General features: G+C 36.2%; 1 protein-coding gene across 8 annotated transcripts in view; it reads right to left on the bottom strand.

The window, feature by feature from the left end:
- The window catches only part of COBLL1 (cordon-bleu WH2 repeat protein like 1), a 164465-nt gene that overhangs the window by 70670 nt on the left and 70243 nt on the right, over window positions 1-23552 (bottom strand). Inside the window, exon 1 of one of the 8 annotated variants that reach the window (XM_032880321.1) lies at window positions 23241-23297. The exons of the other annotated variants lie outside the window; for them this stretch is intronic. Coding sequence (XP_032736212.1) covers window positions 23241-23275 — 35 coding nt within the window. The 5' untranslated portion in view covers window positions 23276-23297. Of the gene's footprint in view, window positions 1-23240; window positions 23298-23552 lie in introns of those variants that run through there. 8 annotated transcript variants of the gene reach the window in all.

Genomic DNA, 23552 nt, shown 5'->3' on the forward strand with positions numbered 1-23552 from the left:
TGGTACCAAACCTTCGCGATAACCTTAACAAGGGCCATCTAAATAATCCCTGGTATTTAAATAGGAATGCAGATGCTAGATGTGCAAATGCCCACTCATACCGACAGAGACTGCTACTTCCCCAGTTGGAGTAGTGGACTCAAGTACCAGGAATCAAAAAGCAGGGGAAGGTCCTAAATGGCTACTTACCTCACCGTAAGTTAATAATTTCTCTGGTCCTCCATTCGTTCATTTACAAAATAAAGGTATCAAACTAGAAGATCTCAGGTCCCTTTCCTCATCTAACATGCAGAGATTTGTGCATAATAATGTTTAGAACGAAAATAGTGGCTCAGATATGTTCCTCCTGAGGGCAGAGCACAATAATATTTTGGCGTGCCATCTACCCTCAACACCACAGTAGTATTACTGGTCACCAAAATGGAGAAGGAAAGGAAATTTTCTGTGATAATTTACAAATAACATTTGATTGAAAGAGTGGCATGGACAGAAACCCCATGCCCGGGGAGCTCTTCCTATCCTGAGAATACTCTGGTCCTGGTCAGGAAAGGGTCTCTCTCCTCTGAGCTCACAGGAAATGATTCCATTTCCAAGTGCTTTTCTCTGTCTTGGCATACACACTAGGAAAAAATGATGAACAGAGTGACAAACTCAAAAAAACAGTTTGAAAAGCCTCTGGTTTCAGTCTCCCACACTCAATGGTTTCACATTTCAACACTCGGAATACAAGGTACCTACCACAAGCCCTTCATCACTTCAGGGTTTTTGTACCCACTTCACCTCCACTCAAATCTGATCAATAATCCAAACATGTTAACTGTATTCTGGGTTTCCATCACCCTAGATTTCTTTCCTTCTCCTCAGAACACACACAAAGGGCACTGATTTCTATTATCTTAATTTCCACTTTCCTGTTCCTTCCAAGTATCATTTTATTTCCCGCCTTCCTTTTGCAGCCAAACTTCCAGAACTCTGCTACCTAACATGGTAGCCATTTGCCTATTGAGCACTTGAAACATGACTAGTGTGACTGAGGGATTACACTTTTAGTTCAATTTAATTTCTATTTTAAAACCGATACTTGATTCAGTTGTTGGAAAATATTTAAGTATATTTGGAACAGCTCAGATGTGTGGATCTATTTTTTACTATAAATTTTATACAACTAAATACAGATCAAGTCCTTCGAATGAAAATATACCATCGGGGGCACCTGGGTGGCTTGGTGGTCTGGACGTCTACCTTCAGGTCATGATCTCAGGATCCTGGGATTGAGTCTCATGCTCCTTGTTCAGTGGGAAGTCTGCTTCTCCTTCTACACCCCCCCTTCCTGCTCATGTGCACACACACGTGCACATGCGCTCTCTCTCTCTCAATAAAATCTTTAAAAAAATAGAAAAGAAAATACACCATCTGAATGGCGATGTGCTATAAGTGTAAAATACACACTGCATTTTATAGGCTAAGTACCAAAATATTAAATACCTATTAGTATTATTTTTATATCGATTACATATTAAATAATTTTTTACATACTGTTAAATGAAATCTATTATTGTGATGGAGAGCCTCTAAGATGGCCACCAGTAACCCTGGCTCCTTGTAAAATCCCCTCTCACTGAAAGTGGGTTAGATTTAGTGACTTGTGTTCAGTGAAAAGAATGCTGCAAAGAATGTCACTTCTGAGATTACGTTACCAAAGACTGTGGTGTCAGTTATAGACACTCCCACTCGCTCCAAGGGAAGCCTGCTACCATGTTCTCAGCTTCCCTTTGTCTCTGGCCAACAGCTAACGAGGACTTGCAGCCTGCCACCAGCCAAGACTGTGAGCTTGAAAGCTGATCCCCCCTCAGCTGAGACTTGAGCCCCAGCTGACATCCTGATTACAGCCTTACCTCCCTAACCAACAATCTAGAGAAGTATGATTCTACATAAACCCTCTGCCTCAGTTCCAGCATCAGGTGACCTAGCAGACCCGCTATGCTCAAAAGCACCCACTGCTCATGCCATGCACAAAGAGGACATTCTCTCTGCAATCAGCCAGTGAATATCCTCTCTCTGGATGCCTTGTCTTCCAAGAACCTTTCTTGTTCTATACAGGGAAGTCCTTTAAAGTGCTTTAAAGGTGCTTTAAAATCTTTTAGTATCTTGTTTATATTTATAGTAGGACATTTGTATAGATAGATCCTTTTGTTCAATAAGTAGCTATGATGAGCTATCACACCTAACACACTATGTAGATTAAGATTATATCCAAAGAGGGCACCTGGGTGGTTCAGTGGGTTAAGCCTCTGCCTTCAGCCCAGGTCATGAACTCAGGGTCCTGAGATCGAGCCTGGCACTGGGAATCTCTGTTCAGCAGGGAGCCTGCTTCCCCCTCCCCCTCTGCCTGCCTTTCTGCCTACATGTGGTCTATCTCTCTCTCTGTTAAATAAATAAACAAAATCTTAAAAAAAAAAAGATTATATCCAAATAAGCTTTCCCTTCTAGCACTGACAGTATGGTAGAAAAAATAAAGAGAAAGCCAAATAACTAATTACAATAGAGGAATACAATACCCCCAGGCTGCCCTGTGTCTTACAGCACACTTTGCTGTGCACCCCACCTTATCTGCCAGAAAAAATTTTTGAAGCAGAAATCACAAATATAATTTTTTGTATTTTTGGTTAATACATCACCTTCATCAGAGTATGCTCAATTATTTTTTAAAGAATAACCAATTCAACTATAGTTCTCATTTGGTTTATTCATTTTTTATTATATCCCTCTCAAGTCTTCCTTTTTTACTACTTTTAGGAACTTAGCAATTGTGTAAAGTGAGGTACAGGGACATAACAGAATCTCTTTGTAACACCAGGTCTTCCAGACTGAATCAGCATGAGTAAATGAAGCTTTTATGGCTTAGTTGTCATATACCCAGAGAGACAGAAGGGGCTCCCTTCTCCTATTTTAATCAGATATCCATTCCAAAGCAGAAATACAACTTCCAAAAGTTATTTCTAGTGAGGAAACATTTAATATTCACTATGGTAGCCAGCTAATGAAATGCTAAATAACATAATTCACACTCCCCACTCCCCTTCTACTTATCACCGGGTGATATGAGAAATTTCTTCAACATTTAGTAACATCCAATAACATGTTCAATACCAAAAGCCTGATTTCTAGACGGCATTTTGTTTATGTATATAAAATAGCTAAAAACCATACAATATATCACATTTTGTCAAAGTCAGTAGGACAAAAATTTACTCCTGTTTCTAAGCCAAACTTTTTTTTTGTTTTGTTTTGTTTTGTTTTTTTAATTTGTCTATTTGACAGAGACAGACACAGCAAGAGAGGGAACACAAGCTGGGGGAAGTGGGAGAGGGAGAAGCAGGCTCCCCACTGAGCAGGGAGCCCAATGCAGGGCTCGACCCCAGGACCCTAGGATCCTGACCTGAGCCGAAGGTAGACGCTTAACAACTGAGCCACCCAAGCACACCTCTAAGCCAAACTCTTATTCAGACACACACACACACACACACACACTCGCAATGCTTGAGGTCGTAAGTGCATAAATTGGTTTTCAACTTCTTTGGTTGGAGAGGTGGGTATCAGTGGTGTGGCAGGGGGAAAACAAAAATAGCTCACTAGATCAACATACAGTATAATCTCCCTGTGACAACATGAAGATATGACACGTAGAAAAGCACAAGGGGATAGAAAAAGGTATTCATTTGCAATTAAAAAGGAAAAAGAACCAACATATGAATCATCCAGAGGTACTAATGATAGAGTTCAAGATTTTGAAGTATGTTGGAGATCTTGGTTTGTGGTTGGGGCTGCACTTATTAGTTGGTCATTAATCTCTCTGAAACAAGAGCCCGATGTGGGGCTTGATCCCAGGACCCTGGGATCATGACCTGAGCCGAAAGCAGAGGCTTCAACCCACTGAGCCACCCAGGCGCCCCTGAATATAACAAATCTTAAAAGCAGTCGAGGGGCACCTGGGTGGCTCAGTGGGTTAAAGCCTCTGCCTTTGGCTCAGGTCATGATCCCAGGGTCCTTGGATTGAGCCCCGAATAGGGCTCTCTGCTCAGCATGGAGCCTGCTTCCTCCTCTCTCTCTGCCTGCCTCTCTGCCTGCTTGTGATCTCTGTCTGTCAAATAAATAAATAAAATCTTTAAAAAAAAAAATTCTAAAAGTTTTGTAATAACTTTTCCAAATCTAAACCTCCATTTGCTTCCTTTCACCAAATAAGGAAATTCCTTATGAAAGAAAGGAAGCCTAAATCTCATTTGATATTTTCACTGAGATATAATACAGAAAAATGTACAGATATAAGTGAATACGTTCTTTTTTTTTTTAAGATTTTATTTATTTATTTGACAGACAGAGATCACAAGTAGGTAGAGAGGCAGGCAGAGAGAGAGAGGAGGAAGCAGGCTCTCTGCTGAGCAGAGAGCCCAATGTGGGACTCTCAATCCCAGGACCCCAGAATCATGACCTAAGCTGAAGGCAGAGGCTTAATCCACTGAGCCACCCAGGCACCCCTAAGTGGATACATTCTTATTCATATAAACACACTCAAGGAACTACCAAAGACATAGATTAGAAAAATGTATCTATAAATTAAATATTAAATACTTAATTTCTCATCTGTTCCATAATAGTTGCTGCAATTTCAGTTTGTCTTTGGGCTTTTCTAAATATCTAATGGTGATGTTTGTTTTATGCAAAGTTAAGAAACTCAAACATCAACAAGTGGTAGGATAAGGAAAGCCTCTGGTAGAAATGCAAATTATCAAAGGAGGAGATAAAAAATTCATCAAAACAAATGAGCAAAGTTGAAAAACAGACCTGAAAGCAATATAAACAATGAGTAACAAGACAGTCAACAACATTAATTGGGCACCCACTGTGTGCTCAGTGCCACAGAAAGAAACTGGATAAATAAATACCAGGAGGTCCTCAGATACCAGTAACTTAAAAACAAAATGAGTCCAATAGAACAATTTCAAAAATAACCTAAAAGGATCCTACAAAAGAAAAACTAAATTAACTGAATGCCCATCTAGCTCCAGGAACTAAATTTATTTAGCAAATAATTTCCCTCAAAAACAAATTGAAACTCTAAAACCATGCCTCAGTGCTCACTTGCTGCTCCATTTACTCTGTGCATAGATAGCCCTCTGCCTAGTAATTAATAAATGTCAGGAGCAATGGGGCTCAGCATCATCTACTGAAAGCTTCCTCTGAACTTCATTATTATTCCCTTGAAGGCAACGTACAAGGGACAGTCAATGAACTTTATGAAAATTAGTCTGAAAAGGTAATAAAAATGATACTGATGCCACAATCTAAAAATTCAAAAATGATTAACAAAAACATGGGGACAGAGAATTATGCAACACCTCTTGGACCTCCTTTTTCGTAGCCGCATAAAAATTAAGTATAAAAAACCCTATATATTTCCACTTTCTCAAAAGAGGTTAAATACTTACAAAACCTCAAACTAAGAGTTACTGATTAAATTTAAGGTAAAAACTTATCAACAGATTGTTTCATCTTATTATGTCTCTAAAACAATAAAAGAGAGTAATTTTCATCCCTAAAAGGAAGTTCAAAAGCTCATAGTTGCAACCGAGATGTCCTTCAATAGATGAACAGACAAAATATGGTACATCTGAAATATTATTTGTCACTAAAAAGAAATGAAGGATCAAGGCATGAAAAACTTTGGAAGACCCTTAAATGGGTATTCTAAATGCAAGAAACCAGTCTGAAAAGGCTAGCTTGTATGTTTCCAACTATACGACATTCTGGCACAAATACAAAGATAATAAAAAGATTAGTGGTTGTCAGGAGTTCTGGGGTGAAGTTGGGGGAGATGAACTGGTGAAGCACAGAGGATGTTTAGAGCACTGAAAATTCTCTATATGATGCTATAATGATGAATACATGTCATTATATATTTGTCCAAACCTATAGAATGTACAAAATCAAGAATGATTCCCAATATAAATTGTGGATTTGGGGTGATCATGAAGTCTCAGTGTAGGTTCATCAATTGTAACATATGCACCACTCTGGTGGTGGATGGTGATAGTAGATGAGGCTGTGCATGTGTGGGGACAGGGTACATATGGAAACCCTATGTACCTTCTGCTCAATTTTGCTGTGAACCTAAACTGCTATTTAAAAAAATTAAGTCTTTAAAAGAAAGTTCTTGGATGGAATAATTTTCCGGTTTTCAAAAGCATGCTAGTAAAGAGCTAAAAACATTAAATGTGGATATTATAATTATTAAAATACATACACATATGTATTTTAATACATATTATACATATACATATAATATACATATAATACACACATATATATGTATACTATATACAATTTTTCAGTGTTCCAAGATTCCAAGATACATGTATATGTGTGTGTATATATAAATATATATATGTATATGTATTTGTTTGTGTATATGTGTGTACCTATGTATATATGTATATGTATACATGTGTATACATATATATACCTAATATACATATAATAATAGATTAACCAATCATGAAATGAAAGCAAAGTTACCTTCAAGTCACAATTTCAATAATCTCTCAAATACAGGCATAACTCAGAGATATTGTGGGTTTGGTGCTAGACCACAATAAAGCAAATATCGCAATAAAGCAAGTCAATTTTTTTATTTCTCAGGGCATATAAAGTTATACTTAAACTATACGGTAGTCTACTAAGTGTGCAATAAATAGCACTATGTCTAAAAAACAATGTATGCACTTAATTTAAAAATACCATATTGCAAGCCTTTCTCAAGAAACAAGAAAAGTCTCAAACACATAACCTAACCTTATACCTAAAGGAGCTGGAGAAAGAACAGCAAATAAAGCCTAAACCTAGCAGGAGAAGAGAAATAATAAAGATTAGAGGAGAAATTAAGGAAATAGAAACCAAAAGAATAGTAGTGCAGATCAATAAAACTAGGAATAAACCCCTAGCTGAACTAAACAAAAAGAAAACAGAAAGGATCCAAATTTGAAACAAAAAAAATCATGAATGAGAGAGGAGAGATCACAACCAACACTGAAAAAATTATAAGAACATATTATAAGCCACTATATGCCAACAAATTAGGCAACCTAGAAGAAATGGATTATTTCCAGAGATGTATAAACTGCCAAAGCTAAACAGGGAGAAATAGAAAACCTGAACAGATCCATAACCAACAAGGAAATTGAAGCAGTAATCAAAAATCTCCCAACAGAGTCCAGGGCCAGATGGCTTCCAGAGGAATTCCACCAAACATTTAAAGCAGAATTAATACCTATTCTTCTAAAGCTGCTTCAAAAAGTAGAAATGGAAGGAAAACTTCCAAACTCTTTCTATGAGGCCAGCAATACCTGATCCCAAAACCAAAGACCCCACCAAAAAGGAGAATTATGTACCAATATCCCTGATTAACATGGATGTAAAAATTCTTACCAAGATACTAGCCAATAAGATCCAACAGTACATTAAAAATATTATTCACCATGACTAAGTAGGATTTATTCCTCAGCTGCAAGAGTGGTTCAACATCCATAAATCAATCAAGGTGATATACCACATTAATAAAAGGAAGGACAAGAACCATATGATCCTCTCCAAAGATGCAGAAAAAGCATTTGACAAAGTACAGCATCTTTTCTTGATTAAAACTCTCCACAGTCCCATCCATGTTGATACAAAAGTTGGGTATTCATCCTTTCTGATGGAGGCATAATACTCCATTGTATATATGGACCATATCTTCTTTATCTATTCATCTATTGAAGGGCATCTTGGCTCTTTCCACAGTTTGGCGATTGTGGCCATTGCTGCTATGAACATTGGGGTACAGATGGCCCTTCTTTTCACTACATCTGTATCTTTGTGGTAAATACCCAGTAGTGCAATTGCAGGGTCATAGAGTAGCTCTATTTTTAATTTCATAAGGAATCGCCACACTGTTTTCCAAAGTGGCTGCACCAACTTGCACTCCCACCAAGAGTGTAAGAGGGTTCCCCTTTCTCCACATCCTCTCCAACATTTGTGAAATAAGTCAAAGAGAGAGTCAATTATCATACGGTTTCACTTACTTGTGGATTATAAGGAATAACATGGAGGATTTTGGGAGATGGAGAGGAGAAGTGAACTGGGGGAAATCAGAAGGGGAGACAAACCATGAGACTGTAGAGTCTGAGAAACAAACTGAGGGTTTTGGAGAGGAGAGGAGTGTGGGGTTGGGTGAGCCTGGTGATGGTACTAAGGAGGGCACGTATTGCATGGAGCACAGGGTGTGATGCATAAACAATGAATCTTGGAACACTGAAAAAAAATTAATTAAAAAAAACAACAACTCCACAGTGTAAGGATAGAGGGAATATAACTCAGTATCATAAAAGTTATACATGAAAGCTCATAGCAAATATCATTCTCAATGGGGAAAAACTGGGAGCTTTCCCTTAAGGTCAGGAACATGACAGAGATGTCCCGTCTCACAACTGTTGTTCAACATAGTACTAAAACTCCTAGCCTCAGCATACCCCACAGATACAAATGTAGTGATCTGAAGGGGCACCTATACTCCAATGTTTATAACAGCAATGTCTATAAAAGCCAAACTATGGAAAGAGCCCAGATGTCCATAGAGAGATGAATGGATAAAGATGTGGTATACATATGCACAATGGACTATTTATCAACCATCAAAAAAATGAAGTCTTGCCATTTGCATATGGATAAAACTAGAGGGTAGGTATTATGCTAAGTGAATTAAGTCAATCACAGAAAGACAATTACCATATAATCTCACTCATATGTGGAATTTAAGCAACAAAACAGAAGAGCATAGGGGAAGGGAGGGAAAAATAAAACAAGACAAAATCAGAGAGGGAGATAAACCATAAGAGACTCTTAATCATAGGAAACAAACTGAGTTGCTGGAGGAGAATGGGGAGATGGGGTAACTGGTTGATGGGCATTAAGGAAGGCACATGATGTAATGAGCACTGGGTATTATATAAGACTGATAAATCACTGAACTCTACCTCTGAAGCTAATAATATACTGTATGTTAATTAATTGAATTTAAAGAAAACTAAGTTTTAAAAAGATACTATATTGCTAAAAAATGCTAAACCATCATCTGAGCTTTCAGTGAGTTGTAATTACTTATTACAAATCACTGTAACAAATAATAATTCAAAAGTCTGAAATAATGCCAGAATTACCAAAAGGTGACACAGACACAAAATGAGCAAATGCTGTTAGAAAAATGATGGCAATGACTTGGTCAATACAAGGTTGCCACAAACCTACAATTTGTTTAAAAAAAAAAAAAAAAAAGCAGTACCTGTTAAGCACAATAAAGCAAAGCACAATAGAACAAGGTATGTATGCATGTACTTTGGTAAATATTAAAGAGCAGTCAGTCTCTGTTAAAGTTTTAAATCTTTGTTGGGGAGTGGTGTGTTAGAGTAAACCACATTCAAACAAAACCTTAACTGCATACTGATAAAGAAAAGTCCTTGGAAGGAATTTTCCCAGCTAGAGGTTTTATCGAATACTGGCTAGAAAAACTACTTGGAAATAGTGTCTCAGACTTTGGAAATACTAAAATCTAAAGTAGCACCTTATTAAAAAATTGGCCTAATGCTGATCTAAATATAAAATATAAACTTACAAAGTGTTTAAAATACAAGAGAAAATGACAAGAGAAAATACAAGAGAAAAAACAGAGAAAATACTTGGGACCAACACTTAGACAAAAGGTTCTTAGACATGACACCAATGACACAACCCATAAAAGATTTTTTTTTTAATATTGATAAACTGGACTTTATTAAAAATTAAATTTTGCTCTGTCGAAGACCTTGTTAGAAGGATGAGAAGACAGAATGGGAGAAATATCTGCAAGTTATATACCCAAGTGACTTCTATCCAGAAAATATAGAGAGCCCTCTAAACTCAACAGGAAGAGGGGCGCCTGGGTGACTCAGCCAGTTAAGGGTCTGCCTTCAACTCAGGTCATGATCCCAGGGTGCTGAGATCGATCCCTGCATCAGGCTCCTTGTTCAGTGGGAAGCCTCCTTCTCCCTCTCTCTCTGCATGATGCTTCCCATGTGTACTCTCACGCATACACACTCCCTATCAAATAAATAAATAAAATCTTTAAAATTAAAAAACTAAAAAATAGGGGTGCCTGGGTGGCTCAGTGGGTTAAAGTCTTTGCCTTTGGCTTGGGTCATGATCCCGGAGTCCTGGGATCGAGCCCCGCATTGGGCTCTCTGCTCAGCAGGAAGCCTGCTTCCCTCCCTCTCTCTTGGCCTGCCTCTCTGCCTGCTTGTGATCTCTCTCTCTGTCAAATAAATAAATAAAATCTTAAAAAAAAAAAAAACAACTAAAATTAAACTCAACAGAAAGAAAACAACCCGATTATAAAATGGGCAAAAGTTCTGAACGCTACCGAAGAGGATATGAATGGCAAATAGGCACATGAAAAGATGTTAAACATTATTCTCCATCAGGGAAATGCAAATGGACACTATGATGAGATACCACAACACACCTAAATTGAAAACTACTGACAACATTAAGTGCGGACAAGAGTGGGCAGAAACTGGATCTCTCACATGTGACTTGTAGAACTCAGAATGGTACAGGCACTTTGGGAAAGATTGGGAGTATAATATGAGGCCAAACACACACATCATATGACCCTGCAATCTACTCTTGGTATCTGCAGAGAGAAATGAAAACTTAAAATCATCTAAAACCTGCACATCAATGTTTACAGCAGCTGACTTTGTGACAACCCCAAACTAGAAACAACCCAAATGTGCTCCGGTGTGAGAATGAATAAAACAAACTGTGGACACCCATATAATGAACTCCACAAAAAAAAGCAACAAAGCCTTGATACACTCAACATCTCAGATGACCTCAAGGGCATCATGCGGAGTGGAGAAAAACAAAACAAAACAAACAACAGTCTCACAGGGTTATGTACTGTAAGGTTCTATTTATGTAAGAGTCCTAACATGACAAACTTAATTAAGGTCATAGGATACAGATCACCAGCTACCTGGGCTGGAGGCAGGGTGTGACTGTTAAGGGCTGATACAAAGGGGTTCCTGTGCAGTGACAGAGCAGTTCTGAATTCTGATTGTGGGATATCACACAAATCTATATCATGTAGTAAAATGTCATAGAATTATAAATCAAAACAAATAAACAGTTGATAATAATGATAAAAATGCATGTAGGGCACCTGGGTGGCTCAGCTGGTTAAGCCTCTGCCTTTGGCTCAGGTCATCATTCCTGGGTCCTGGGATCGAGCCCCGCATCGGGCTTTCTGCTCAGCGGGGAGCCTGCTTCCTCCTCTCTCTCTGCCTGCCTCTCTGCCTACTTGTGATCTCTGTCAAATAAATAAACTCTTAAAAAAAAATGCATGTAAAAGTTGATGAAATCCAAACAAGGTCTGTACCTGACTTGATAGTATTGCACCAGTGTCACTTCCCTGGGTTTAATAATGTATTATAATTATGTATGATATTATTATTGGGAGAAGCTTGGAAGAAGTCATAAAGAAACTGCATTATTTTTGCAACTTCTGGCTAATCAAATTATTTAAAAACAAAAAGTTACAATAAAACTAGATTTTTCTAAGACAGTGATTGTCAAACTTTTGATAGGCATTAGAATCACCTACAGAACTTGTTTCAATTTGATTTGCTTGAGTGGGTCCACACTGTACCTATTTAATAGCACCTGTATATCGGGCCCAAGTGATATATCCTGGTAATCCAGCATATTACAGTTTGAGAACCACTGGACTAAAATAAAGGCAAAGGTATTGGAAAAATGACTATCTCCATCAATACGTATTATTCTATTTAATAGACAATTATTAAACTAGTCGTACCTGCACAGACCCTCATTCATTAGACTACTTAACTGAACTAAGAGGCCCTCACTTATAGACACAGTAAGACATACAAATGAAATTCTTGATCTATTTTAAAAGCACAAATACTATTATTCATAACAACAATCTGATAGATCCATACAGAAGTGAAAATGCTATTAAAAGAAAAAGAAATACATGCTATTAAAACAAAGGGATGTGGGGAAAACATAACCACAATAAGAAATAAGGGCCACATTTTTAAATGTCCGTTACCTATACTTCTATGTTAAAAAAAACAAAAAACAAAAAACAAAAAACAAAACCTATTGTTGGCAAATCATACACACACACACATAATAAGCATCAAGACATTTGATTTAAAAGCTTCTTTTGTTAGGGAAAAAAAAATGAAAAGACCAACCCAGACATTATTCTATATGCAACATAATAAAAATTAAAACCCAATCTGTTATGACATCATTCAAGGCCATTCACAGGGATTGGTAAGAGCAGCACATTCCATACCCTAAACCCATGACTTTGGCATTTGCATTGGGTGTTTCTGTCCTAAGCAGCTTACCTTAGGGAGGAATGATTCAGTTTCCCAATGTCACCCTTTCCATCTTTTTACCAAAAGAAATGCAGCAATGAAACAGAATAAGTCAAGACTTGGAACACCATTTCTGAAAGCCTGCTAATCTCGATCTTTAAGAGTTACTACCAATTCTTTTTTTTTTTTTTAAGATTTTATTTATTTATTTGAGAGAGAAAGAGAGCATGAGAGTAGAGAAGTCAGCAGGAGAAGCAGACTCCCTGCCAAGCAGGAAGCCCGATGTGGGACTTGATCCGGGGCTCCAGGATCATGACCTGAGCCAAAGGCAGTTGCTCAACCAATTGAGCCACCCAGGTGCCCCGAGTTACTACCAATTCTTAAATGCCAGCTCAATTGCTCTCAACTCTGTGGAAAAATTGTTTTGGATGAAAAAAAAAAAATTAAGCCATTTTCTGACTTATGCTCAAATAGTTCAATATAATAGTAATTAGCAAATATAATAATAAGCAAAATCTAGATGTGGATAGCCTACAGCTCAGTTTCTCCTACACATTGACAATGTGGAGGGGAAAGGTGGGGAAATGGGATTGGGCAAGAACTGACATAGAATGGGAGATTTTAAATGCCATAACCACCAAAGGAATGTGGGAAATTTAATCTAGCATGGACAAACTGACTGCTAGAGAAATCTGAATGAAAATGGGTTATTAGTTAACATGTTAATTTTGCTATATACAATAATACCACAGAAGGTATGTCTAAAAACAAGAGCCCTTATCACTCATACATATATAATAAAATACTTATGAGTAAAATGGCTATGAGTGGAATTTTCTTCAGAAGATAAAAGGCGAAAAAAACAGAGGCAGGGAAGGAGATAGCTAAAGCAAGATCAAAAGTGATTTCTGAAGCTGGGTGATGAGTAATGAATACTCTGCTTTTTTGGGCACCTGGGTGGTTCAGTGGGTTAAAGCCTCTGCCTTCGGATCAGGTCATGATCCCAGGGTCCTGGGATGGAGCCCCACATCCGGCTCTCTGCTCCACGGGGAGCCTGCTTCCACCTCTCTCTCTCTGCCTGCCTCTCTGCCTACTTGTGATCTCTGTCAAATAAATAAAATCTTAAAAAAAAAAAAAATACTCTGCTTTTGTGTTTGTGAATTACTAATATAGAACCCCTCCCCCCAAAATCTTATGTCCTATGGTACAGATGAACAAAACAATCAAATAATTGAGGAGAAAAAAAGAAATTACTAAGGCTAATCAAAAATGCATATTTAGAATATATATAGATCAAATATATACTGATCTCCTAAATGAAGGTCACTTCTTTTTGTATGCAAAATGAAGAGTTATGCTGAAAACTCTGTGAAGTTTCTTCAACTCTAATGTTCTCAGTAAGTGCTTTAAATAAGCGAAGATCATCATTTTCTTTTTATATCTGTGTCCTAGCCCTAGACTGCCACTAATCTACTTCTTGTCTCTATATACTTGCCTTTTTGGATAGTTCATATAAATGGAATCATAAAATATGATTTTCTCTTGTTTTCTTTTGGCTTTTCTCCGGCTTCTTCCATTGGACCATAAGAATGTTGAGGTTTATCCATGTTGTAGCTTGTAAATGTATTTTACTACTTTTTATTACCCAGTATTATTCCATTATATGACTATACTACATTTTATTTATCTGTTCATTAATTGATGGGCATTTGAGTTGTTTCTGCTTTTTGGCTACTGTAAATAATGCTGCTGTAAACAGCAGGCAAGTCTTTGTATATACCCCTTTTTGGCATATTATTCTTGTCAAGACGTCATAACAAAACTAATATAGCATGTTCTTAGTACTCAATGTAATTCCTCCCAGATCCCTCTACACACACGGAAATAATTTAAAGCCATGATTCCCCAGTTACTTGACATCACTGGCATTTAAAAGTATAACATATTCATTAAGGACCGGCAGATATTAAAGAATTATTAGCCGCACAGATTATACAAAACACAGCCTCAGACACAAATTGATTATCCAAGAAACACTTTTATTACGATTCAAACAGTTCAAGAACTGCTTTTCCAGTAAGACAGTCTTCTTTCAACTACAGATCAATGAGTTAGTATAAATAATAAATGTGCAATATACATATATATATATAATAAATATAATTAAACTAATTTGTTTTAAGGCAAGACACAAAGCAGCAATCAATGAATAGGCTAACACATCTAACAAAGAAAAGAGGTAGCTGGGGACGCCTGGATGGATCAGTTGGTTGGGCGGCTGCCTTTGGCTCAGGTCATGATCCCAGTGTCCTGGGATCGGGTCCCACATCGGGCTCCTTGCTCGGCAGGGAGCCTGCTTCTCCCTCTGCCTCTGCCTGCCATTCTGTCTGCCTGTGCTCACTCTCTCTCAAATAAATAAATAAAATCTTAAAAAAAAAAAGAGGTAGCTGGTATAATGAAAACACAGCATAATTGCATTTCCATACTGATTTCACTACCTAAACCCAGAAAAGATGGGATTCCCCCCGTAAGTGTTGCTTACCCAATGTGTAATTCAAAATTGTACTTTTAAACTCAGACATAGAACTGGAGAAATATTTTTATATTTTTCCTCCATATTTAATGAATTCTTTTGGGGAAAGATTTCTCTAGTTTTAATTATATATTATATATAGTTATATATATATTTAATATATACAATAGGTATTGACAAATATATATATTTTATATATATAAAATATATATAATATTTTATTTATATTTATTTATATTTATTATACCTATATATAGGTATAAATACTTATATATATATATAGGTATTGACAAAGAAAACACTTTGGGAATAATGATTTTGGAAAATGATTAAGAAGGAACACAAATATAAAAAAAACCCATCTAATCAGAAATTCATTTAAACCACCACTTAAAATGTGAAATCAAAAGTTTAAGTAAACCTTAAACATTTTATTTGGACTTAAAATACACAGATGTAACTCATTCATTGATCTCTGATGTAGAGTGAAAGCTTATCTTTGCAAATGCACACACTGATTGGATTTTCACTCTGTTGGTCTTGTGTAAGTAGCATGCAACGACTTGCTTTCCACATCCAGTCTTTGAAGTGAGCTAAGGATTTCAAGACATGGGCAAGCAATGTAATTTTTATCATTTTATTTTATTTGTATCATTTTATCTTTTTTGGATTTTTATCATTTTTGTTTTATTCTTTTCATGGTCCCATTCATATAAAATTCAACAGTACATTTTTCAGGGGTTTTTTTAATCATTTTATTTTATTTTTTCAAGGATTTTTATCTTTTTATTTTATTCTTTTTATGGTTTCATTCATATAAAATTCAACAGTACATTTTTGGTAAAACATAGTAAGAGGTAACAGCAGACAATCTAGGGCTCTAGGGGTTCTTCTGTGCCAAGCACAGCCATTTCAGCATGTTCTACCAAGGAGGTGGAAGTCTTATTTGACCCTGTGAGAGAGCTCACTGAAATTTAAGAGTTTCTACAGTATTAATAGATACAGGATTGCTAGAGAACTTTGACCCATATGTTGAGAAATCTTTAAGAAATCATGGCCCCAAACTCATTTTTATAGTTCATCCAAACACTTGCAGGCTAAGCAAAAAACACATCAGCTACCTCTTCCTCTTGTAAGAAAGGTAGTAAAAATGAGAACACTGGATCAGATCACAGGACAGGAATTATACTAATAATTCTTTCAATAGGATAGTATTCCAAGCAGTATCAGATACAAATACATAACATGTAAAAAAAATTAAAAAATAAAAATAAATAAATACATAAAATGTAACTCTCCAGAAACCATCATTTTTATCCTTCTATAGATATAATCCCTTCAATTTGGGGAGGGAATAATCTGGAACTACCCTATTTTTATTAATTAACTGTTTTCATAACTTTTCTCAAATCCAAAGTAAATAATTTAATAAAAAGTAAAAAAACCTAGAAACGAAATGTTGTATGCATCATCAGAACTGAAAAATCACAATGAAATTGAAAACCAACAAAGAAGAGGTCTCTAGGAAAGAGTTTGCCTTACTATCTCATTTTTTGGTGTCTCTTTATTGCGAGCACAAAATGGCACATTAAGCAAGGAAATCCCTGTTTACATATTATATGCTTTTCACACAGCAACAATGTTCAAAGGGCTTACTGCAAATGTTCACAATTCTGACTAGTCATTAGTTCAGATTAGTGAAACCTGATGAGTGACTGGAAGCTTGCTGAGTCCAGCTACTTAAATGCTCTAGATCAGTGCTATATCCTGAAGGAGATAGAATATTTTTTGGCACAAAGAAGATGGTTAATAAAATTTTGGGTTTTTTAAAATATTTTATTTATTTATTTGATAGAGAGAGAAAGAGAGCATAAGCAGGCAGAGCAGCAGGAAGAGGGAGAGGGAGAAGTAGACTCCCTGCTGAGCAAGGAGCCCAACTTAGGGCTAGATTCCACGGTCCTGGGATCATGACCTGAGCTGAAGGTGGCCACTTAATGGACTGAGCCACTCAGGCGCCCCTAAAATATTGTTGAATAAATAAATGTTGTCTTCGGATACACACAAATTCAGGTGCTCAAATATTTTCCCAGTTAAAAAAAAAAAAAAAAAAACTAATTTCTTAACAACATGCTGAAACAAGACAGTTGATATATATTTGGTATGAAATTAAAGTTTCACCATCAGACCCTGGTTCTCAGAAAGAAAGGAGAACTTGCAGAAAAATACATTATTCTCAATCATATAAAAATCTAGTTGTCTTTAAGCAATGCAGAGAACCAACCAACCACTAGGATTCCTAACATCTATATCCCTTTAAAGGAGTTCTCTTCCTCCTCCTGTCTATTATAAAGTCTTCTAACTTTTACTAACATTTTCTCACATTGTTAGTGTGACAACTCCCCCAAAGAAATTATTTTATATATATCCTCCTCAATATCAGCCATATATATTATGTTCTTTTGTGTGAAAAAGGTCAAATTATAGATTAATTAAAATGAGCTCACTTGATAGAGTAAGCATAAAGTTAAAAGTAATGATACTTAGGGGTCCCCTGGGTGGCTCAATTGGTTAAGCATCTGCCTTTGGCTCAGGTCATGATCCTGGGGTGCTAAGATCGAGCCCCATGCAGGATCTCTGCTCAGCGGGCAACCTGCTTCTCTCTCTGCCCCTCCCTACCACCTCCTCTCTCTCTCTTCTCTTGCTCTCTGTCTGAAATAAATAAAATCTTAAAAAAAAAAAAAAAGGTAATGATACTTAGGAAAGAACTCTGAACCAGGAGGTAAAGCAACATGAGTTTCCCCACACAGACTACCACATGACAGCATTTATAAGCTACCATCATTAGCTTTGGGTAGAAAAGGAAAAACGGCATTTTCTGCACTCGAAAAATTAATAGCTTACTATTTTACTCAATTATACATGAAAAGTCCCAAATGTTACCTTGTTCTCCCTTTCTCTTTAGGTGTCTTCAGTTTAATCAACCAATGAGCACTGGTGAAGCACCCATAATAACATTAATCGTGAACTCATGAAGCTACAATAGGTGGGAAACTATGTATGCGTTATAGTAAACTCTTACAACCACCTTGCAGAGTTGCTGTTTTCTGTATGTTCTAGCCTAAGGAATGAATTCCTAAGAGGAGAATTAACTTGTCCTCAGTCGCAGTTAGTCAACTGCAGAGTAGCTGATCGCCACACCCATTTCCTTTCCCCCCTGCCATGCCGCTGCTGAATCTCCTACTATGTGGGTCCGGGACTGATAAAACAACAATCTGAGGCTTAAAATTCTATTTGGAATGAGAGGGGAAAAAAACTGTATGACCTATTCAATAAAGACAATTCATTATTATTTTCTATGGAACAATATCTAAAAGCAGCCCTGGCTCACCAGAAGAAAACCATGGACATGCATGCTAAAGACTAACTCATGCTCATCACGATCTATAAAACTGCAGCTGGTCTCTTCAAGCAAAGGAAATAACCCACATTCTGAAAAGTAAATTATGTGTCATCTGCCTGGTTTAAGCAACCTGAAATACTATTTCCAGCCCTCCTAACTACCGTATAGTTCAGCTTCACAGAAAGATAGCTAATTTAGGGTAGAAATACTGTAAAATCTATTGCAATTTTTCCTCCCTAGAAACAACAGAAGGAAATGACAAAGAAACATACAGTAACCTCATTCATTTATACAAACTTTCCCTGAGGAAATAGGCAGGATCTAGAAACAAAGGCATATATAACATGCCAAGTACTGGTGGCCAGTACAGCACAAAGTCTTAGCAAAGATTCTGTTCAAAAATAGCCCTCAGAATATCAAAGCCATTAAAACAACTTTAGCACAAGAATTCTGGTATAATAGGTGTGTCCTGTATTATGAATGCCAAGATAAAGGAGCTAAAATAATAACTGACATTCACTTTTTGATCCTAAAATAAAAACCAATCGGATATATTGCAATGCTCTCACAAAAAGATTATATGCTACTCTTTGTCCCGAAAATTTCATAAGCATCATTCACATGTTATTCTTACTCTAGTGTCTCAATCTCTTTCTACTACTTAAGGAAAATTTCAAAAGTAAAAAGTAAAAATTAAAAAATATAAAGAATGTTACTTACATTTTATCACAAAAGCAAAACTAATCTTTTATTTCTTTTTGTTGGACTGTGGCTTATTTTCATGAAATTGATGGGATATCTGATGTCTGCACTTCAAGAAATGATAGCTAACTTTGACCAATCTTTTTCCCAACTATGAAAATCATCATTCTGTGATTCCACATGAGTAATTAAAAAAACAAACCCCCCAGCCAAATATAATCACTTATCAATTAATCTTCAAATTATTTTTTATTTATTTAAACAATAGTTTTAGGGGTGCCTGGGTGGCTCAGTGGGTTAAGCCTCTGCCTTTGGCTTAGGTCATGATCTCAGGGTCCTGGTATTGAGAGAAGCGGGGCTCTCTGCTCGGCAGGGAGCCTACTTTCCCCTCCCCCTCTGCCTGCCTCTCTGCCTACTTGTGATCTCTCTCTGTCAAATAATAAATAAATAACTCTTTAAAAAAAATAAAAAATAAACAATAGTTTTACATTGTTTTCTAGCATTTCTCTTTGGGGGGGCTTAGCTACATTGTTACAAAAAGTCAAAACTTTTAACAAACAAGTTACCCCACAAACAGAATCACCAGTGGACTATTCAGACAACTTGAGAGTTCTATGACATAACTGACAATAGGCTAAAGTTTAAAAGAAAGGGAGTCAGTACTAAGCACAGCATTGTGGAAAGGTTGAAAACAGTTGGGGTTTAGAAAGAACGAGTTTCTAGTTGTGTATCTCCATATATACAGCTTTTGGACTAACCACTGCATTTTTTCTTTGTATGAATAAATATCCCCTTTCCTTTGACAAAGTTAAACAGCACTAAGAAGGCATCTAAACATTCCACTTGGAGTTATGACTATATAACTTCAAGTTTATGTAGAAAACACCCAAATTTAACCTTAAAGAGTGATGCATAATCGTTCCAAACATGAAAATGCAATATAATTATACACTTAATGTTGAATGTATAATGAGTTTGTGTTAAATAATTCTGTTACTCACCTTAGTTTTTTTCCCTATTCCATCTGTTCAGTAATTTGCTTTCTAAAGAACATATGCTTAGTGGGAGTAAATAAGACACCACAGAGATAGATTCTCCTCTTATTAATGACATCATTAAATCTGCCTGTTTATAGTCTCAACTATCTGACCTCATGGCCTACATGGATAAATGGATTTGTTTAGTTTATAATCCTCACTGTGTGATTAGCAGCAATTAACCAGACAGATAATAACTTGATGCATTTTTTTGATCTTTAAAACAAAATATGGTGAGATTGCATTTTCTGTTATTTTTATATGTGTGAGTCTTTAATGTTTCTTCATGATTAAAACTGAAAAACATAAATCTCACGTATTTATTTCTATAGGAAAACTAAATTTGAATTATGCAAGTCAGATTTCTACAAAGTATTCAGAAACATAGCCCCTTTTTAAAAAATTAACCACTCTGATCCTAGTGAACTTACTATTTTCCAGGTTTTAGATACTTTTTATAATAGCAAGTTCATTTATAATTTCAACACTTAGAATCTTGCCTAGGTACAAACAATTGTTACTTCTCCATTCTTTAAGGTTTTTGTAATTCCATAAGCCTTGGGAAGGCTTCTTTAAATACCGAGCAGCTATAAGAAATACATTTGCACACTGTTAGTGCGAAGGTAAACTGGTATAGTCACTATGGAAAAGAGTACAGAGCTGCCTCAAAAAATTAAAAATAGAACTAATAGAACTACCATATCATCCACGAATCCCACGTCTGAGTACATGACCAAATGAAATGAAAAGAGGATCTCAAAGAGACCATTTCACTCCCGTGTCCATTACAGCACTATTTCATAATAGCCAGGACATGGAAACAACTTAATTGCCCATCAATGGATGAATGAATAAAGCAAATTTGGCATATAAGTGCAATGAAATCTTATTCAGCCATGAAAAAGGGAAAGAAATCCTGCTGTTTATGAGAACATGGATGAACCTTCAGGGTTTTATGCTAAGTGAAATAAGTCACACAGAGAAAGACAAATACTGTATCATATCGGTATACATGGATACATGGAATCTAAAAGTGCTGAACTCAGAAACAGACTAGAATGGGGGTTTCTAAGGCCAAGGGGTGGGGGAAACGGGGAGATGCTAGACAAAGGGTATAAACTTCCAATTATAAGACGAATAACTTCTGGGACTATAATGTACAGCAGAGTGATTACAGTTATTTATACTGTATTATATATTTGAATGTTGCTCAGGGAGATTTTAACCATAAAAAAAGGGGGGGACACCTGGGTGGCACAAGCAGTTGAGCATCCAACTCTTGGTTTCAACTCAGGTCATGATCTCAGAGTCATGGGATCGAGCCCAGAATCGGGCTCCAAGCTCAGTGAAGAATCTGATTGGGATTCTCCCTCGCTCTCCTCTGCTCCATTCTGTCTCTCAATCTCTCTCTCAAATAAATAAATTAAATTAATTTTTTTTTAAAAAGTGCTAATTATGTGATGTGAGCTGAGCTGAAGTTCTGGTAGTAATCATTTCACAATATATATATAAGTGTGTCAAAACAACACACTGTACATCTTAAACTTATACAATGTTTTATGCCAATTATATCTTAATAAAGCTGGGAAAAAATACTTTGTACCACAAGACAATGTTAGTTCACTTTGTTGACCTTATTTCTTTTAAGTCCCCAGACTTCCAGTGGGAGCCATTTGGAGTTTCAATGAAAGGGAGCATTTTTTTTTTTTTTAAGATTTTATTTATTTATTTTACAGAGAGAGATCACAAGCAGGCAGAGAGGCAGGCAGAGAGAGAGGAGGAAGCAGGCTCCCCGCTGAGCAGAGAGCCGGATGCGGGGCTCGATCCCAGGACCCTGAGATCATGACCTGAGCCGAAGGCAGCGGCTCAACCCACTGAGCCACCCAGGTGCCCCGAAAGGGAGCATTTTGATTACCACAGATATTCTACCCCAAAATTTTAGTATACACAAAAAGACTTGTCTTCACATTCATCTAAGATTACATAACACCAGGCATCTATTTAAAGGATGAGGTTAGTGGGGTCTCTAAAAAGAGAATGAGTCTATGGCCATACCACCCTGAACGCGCCCAATCTCGTCTAAAAAGAGAATGAAGTTTTGGCACACACATTTTTACAAAGGAAATACAGTATTATTTATAAGCAAAGTGTTGAGTCAGGTTGTGTTCTTTGGTTAGTGAAGTAAGCAAAATCATACAATCAAGTACCAGCCAAGTCGTAATTTCCACTCACAAAGTTCTTATTCATGGATTATGCTGCAAGAGTTAATATTACGCTCAGGGTCTGCTCTAAGAGTAATGTATTAAGGATTGGTTCTTTGTGTTTGTTTAATTTAGGCAAATTTGAATGCTATGCTATTTTTACTCCCTAAACAGCTGTTAATATAGAAAGAACCCATGCCAGTACAGTATTAAAAAAAGAATACCAACCTGGGGTTCAAAATGCTAATTATAGTTTGAATTTCTTGTTATTTACTATTACTTATTTACTTATTTACTGACACTGAATGAAGAAAATATTCAAAGTATGCTTTATAGGGTTCTTGTATTATAAGAGATAGTGATTAGTACTTGGTAAAATTGAAAGCTCTAGATAAGTATAATTATCGTAGTATTTATTGAAATGTTCATGATAATTTGAAAGGAAAATCACCATGGCTTAAAGCCTGAAAGTATATCAAACATAATAATACATAATAAACAATAGTAATAAATAAAATTTTAAACAATAAAACAAAATTTTAATAAAATTTAAACAAAACATAATAAACAACAGTATTATATGTATACACAGAGTTTAATGGATTAAGTATTATATTTAAATTTTTCTTCTTCTTCTCCAAAAAGCATAAATTACATCATCGTATATACATCTAATGTGTCAAGGAGAATAAATGATATAAATTAAAATGTCAATTCCTAAAACCATTAAGTTCTTCAGCTTTTTCTATAAAAATTCTGACAGAGTCCTTAGATATATTAAAATGTTTAAAAGTAATAAGAGCTCAAAGAAAAACATTAGACCATTTTTAAAAGCAGAGGCTGAGGAATTTTAAAGTTATCCTAAGTTTACAAATCATAGGTACTTACAATTCTTTCATAAGACCTCCATGAAATGGTACCATTCCTTTGGCTATTTACTCGTAGAGAATGCTACACCAACTGACTGTTCTGTTACGGACTCTTCTGTTTATCATGTGTGTCAGTGCCAGGCACTTCTTACCTCTGGCAAATACGTAAAAGAAGGAATTTACTGGTCTTTCAAAATCATTCCAGGAATGATCATGTAACATTTTCACAGCTTTTTCTGAAGGAAATGCGTTTCATATAGAAGTTTTAAAAAGTTGCTTCTTATTTAGCAGCTTAAAAACCAGAGATTCACTGTTTTTATCTGTTTTTATA

Source organism: Lontra canadensis, unplaced genomic scaffold, assembly GCF_010015895.1.
Source record: "Lontra canadensis isolate GAN:19392208 unplaced genomic scaffold, GSC_riverotter_1.0 scaffold69, whole genome shotgun sequence".
Lineage (NCBI taxonomy): Eukaryota > Metazoa > Chordata > Mammalia > Carnivora > Mustelidae > Lontra > Lontra canadensis.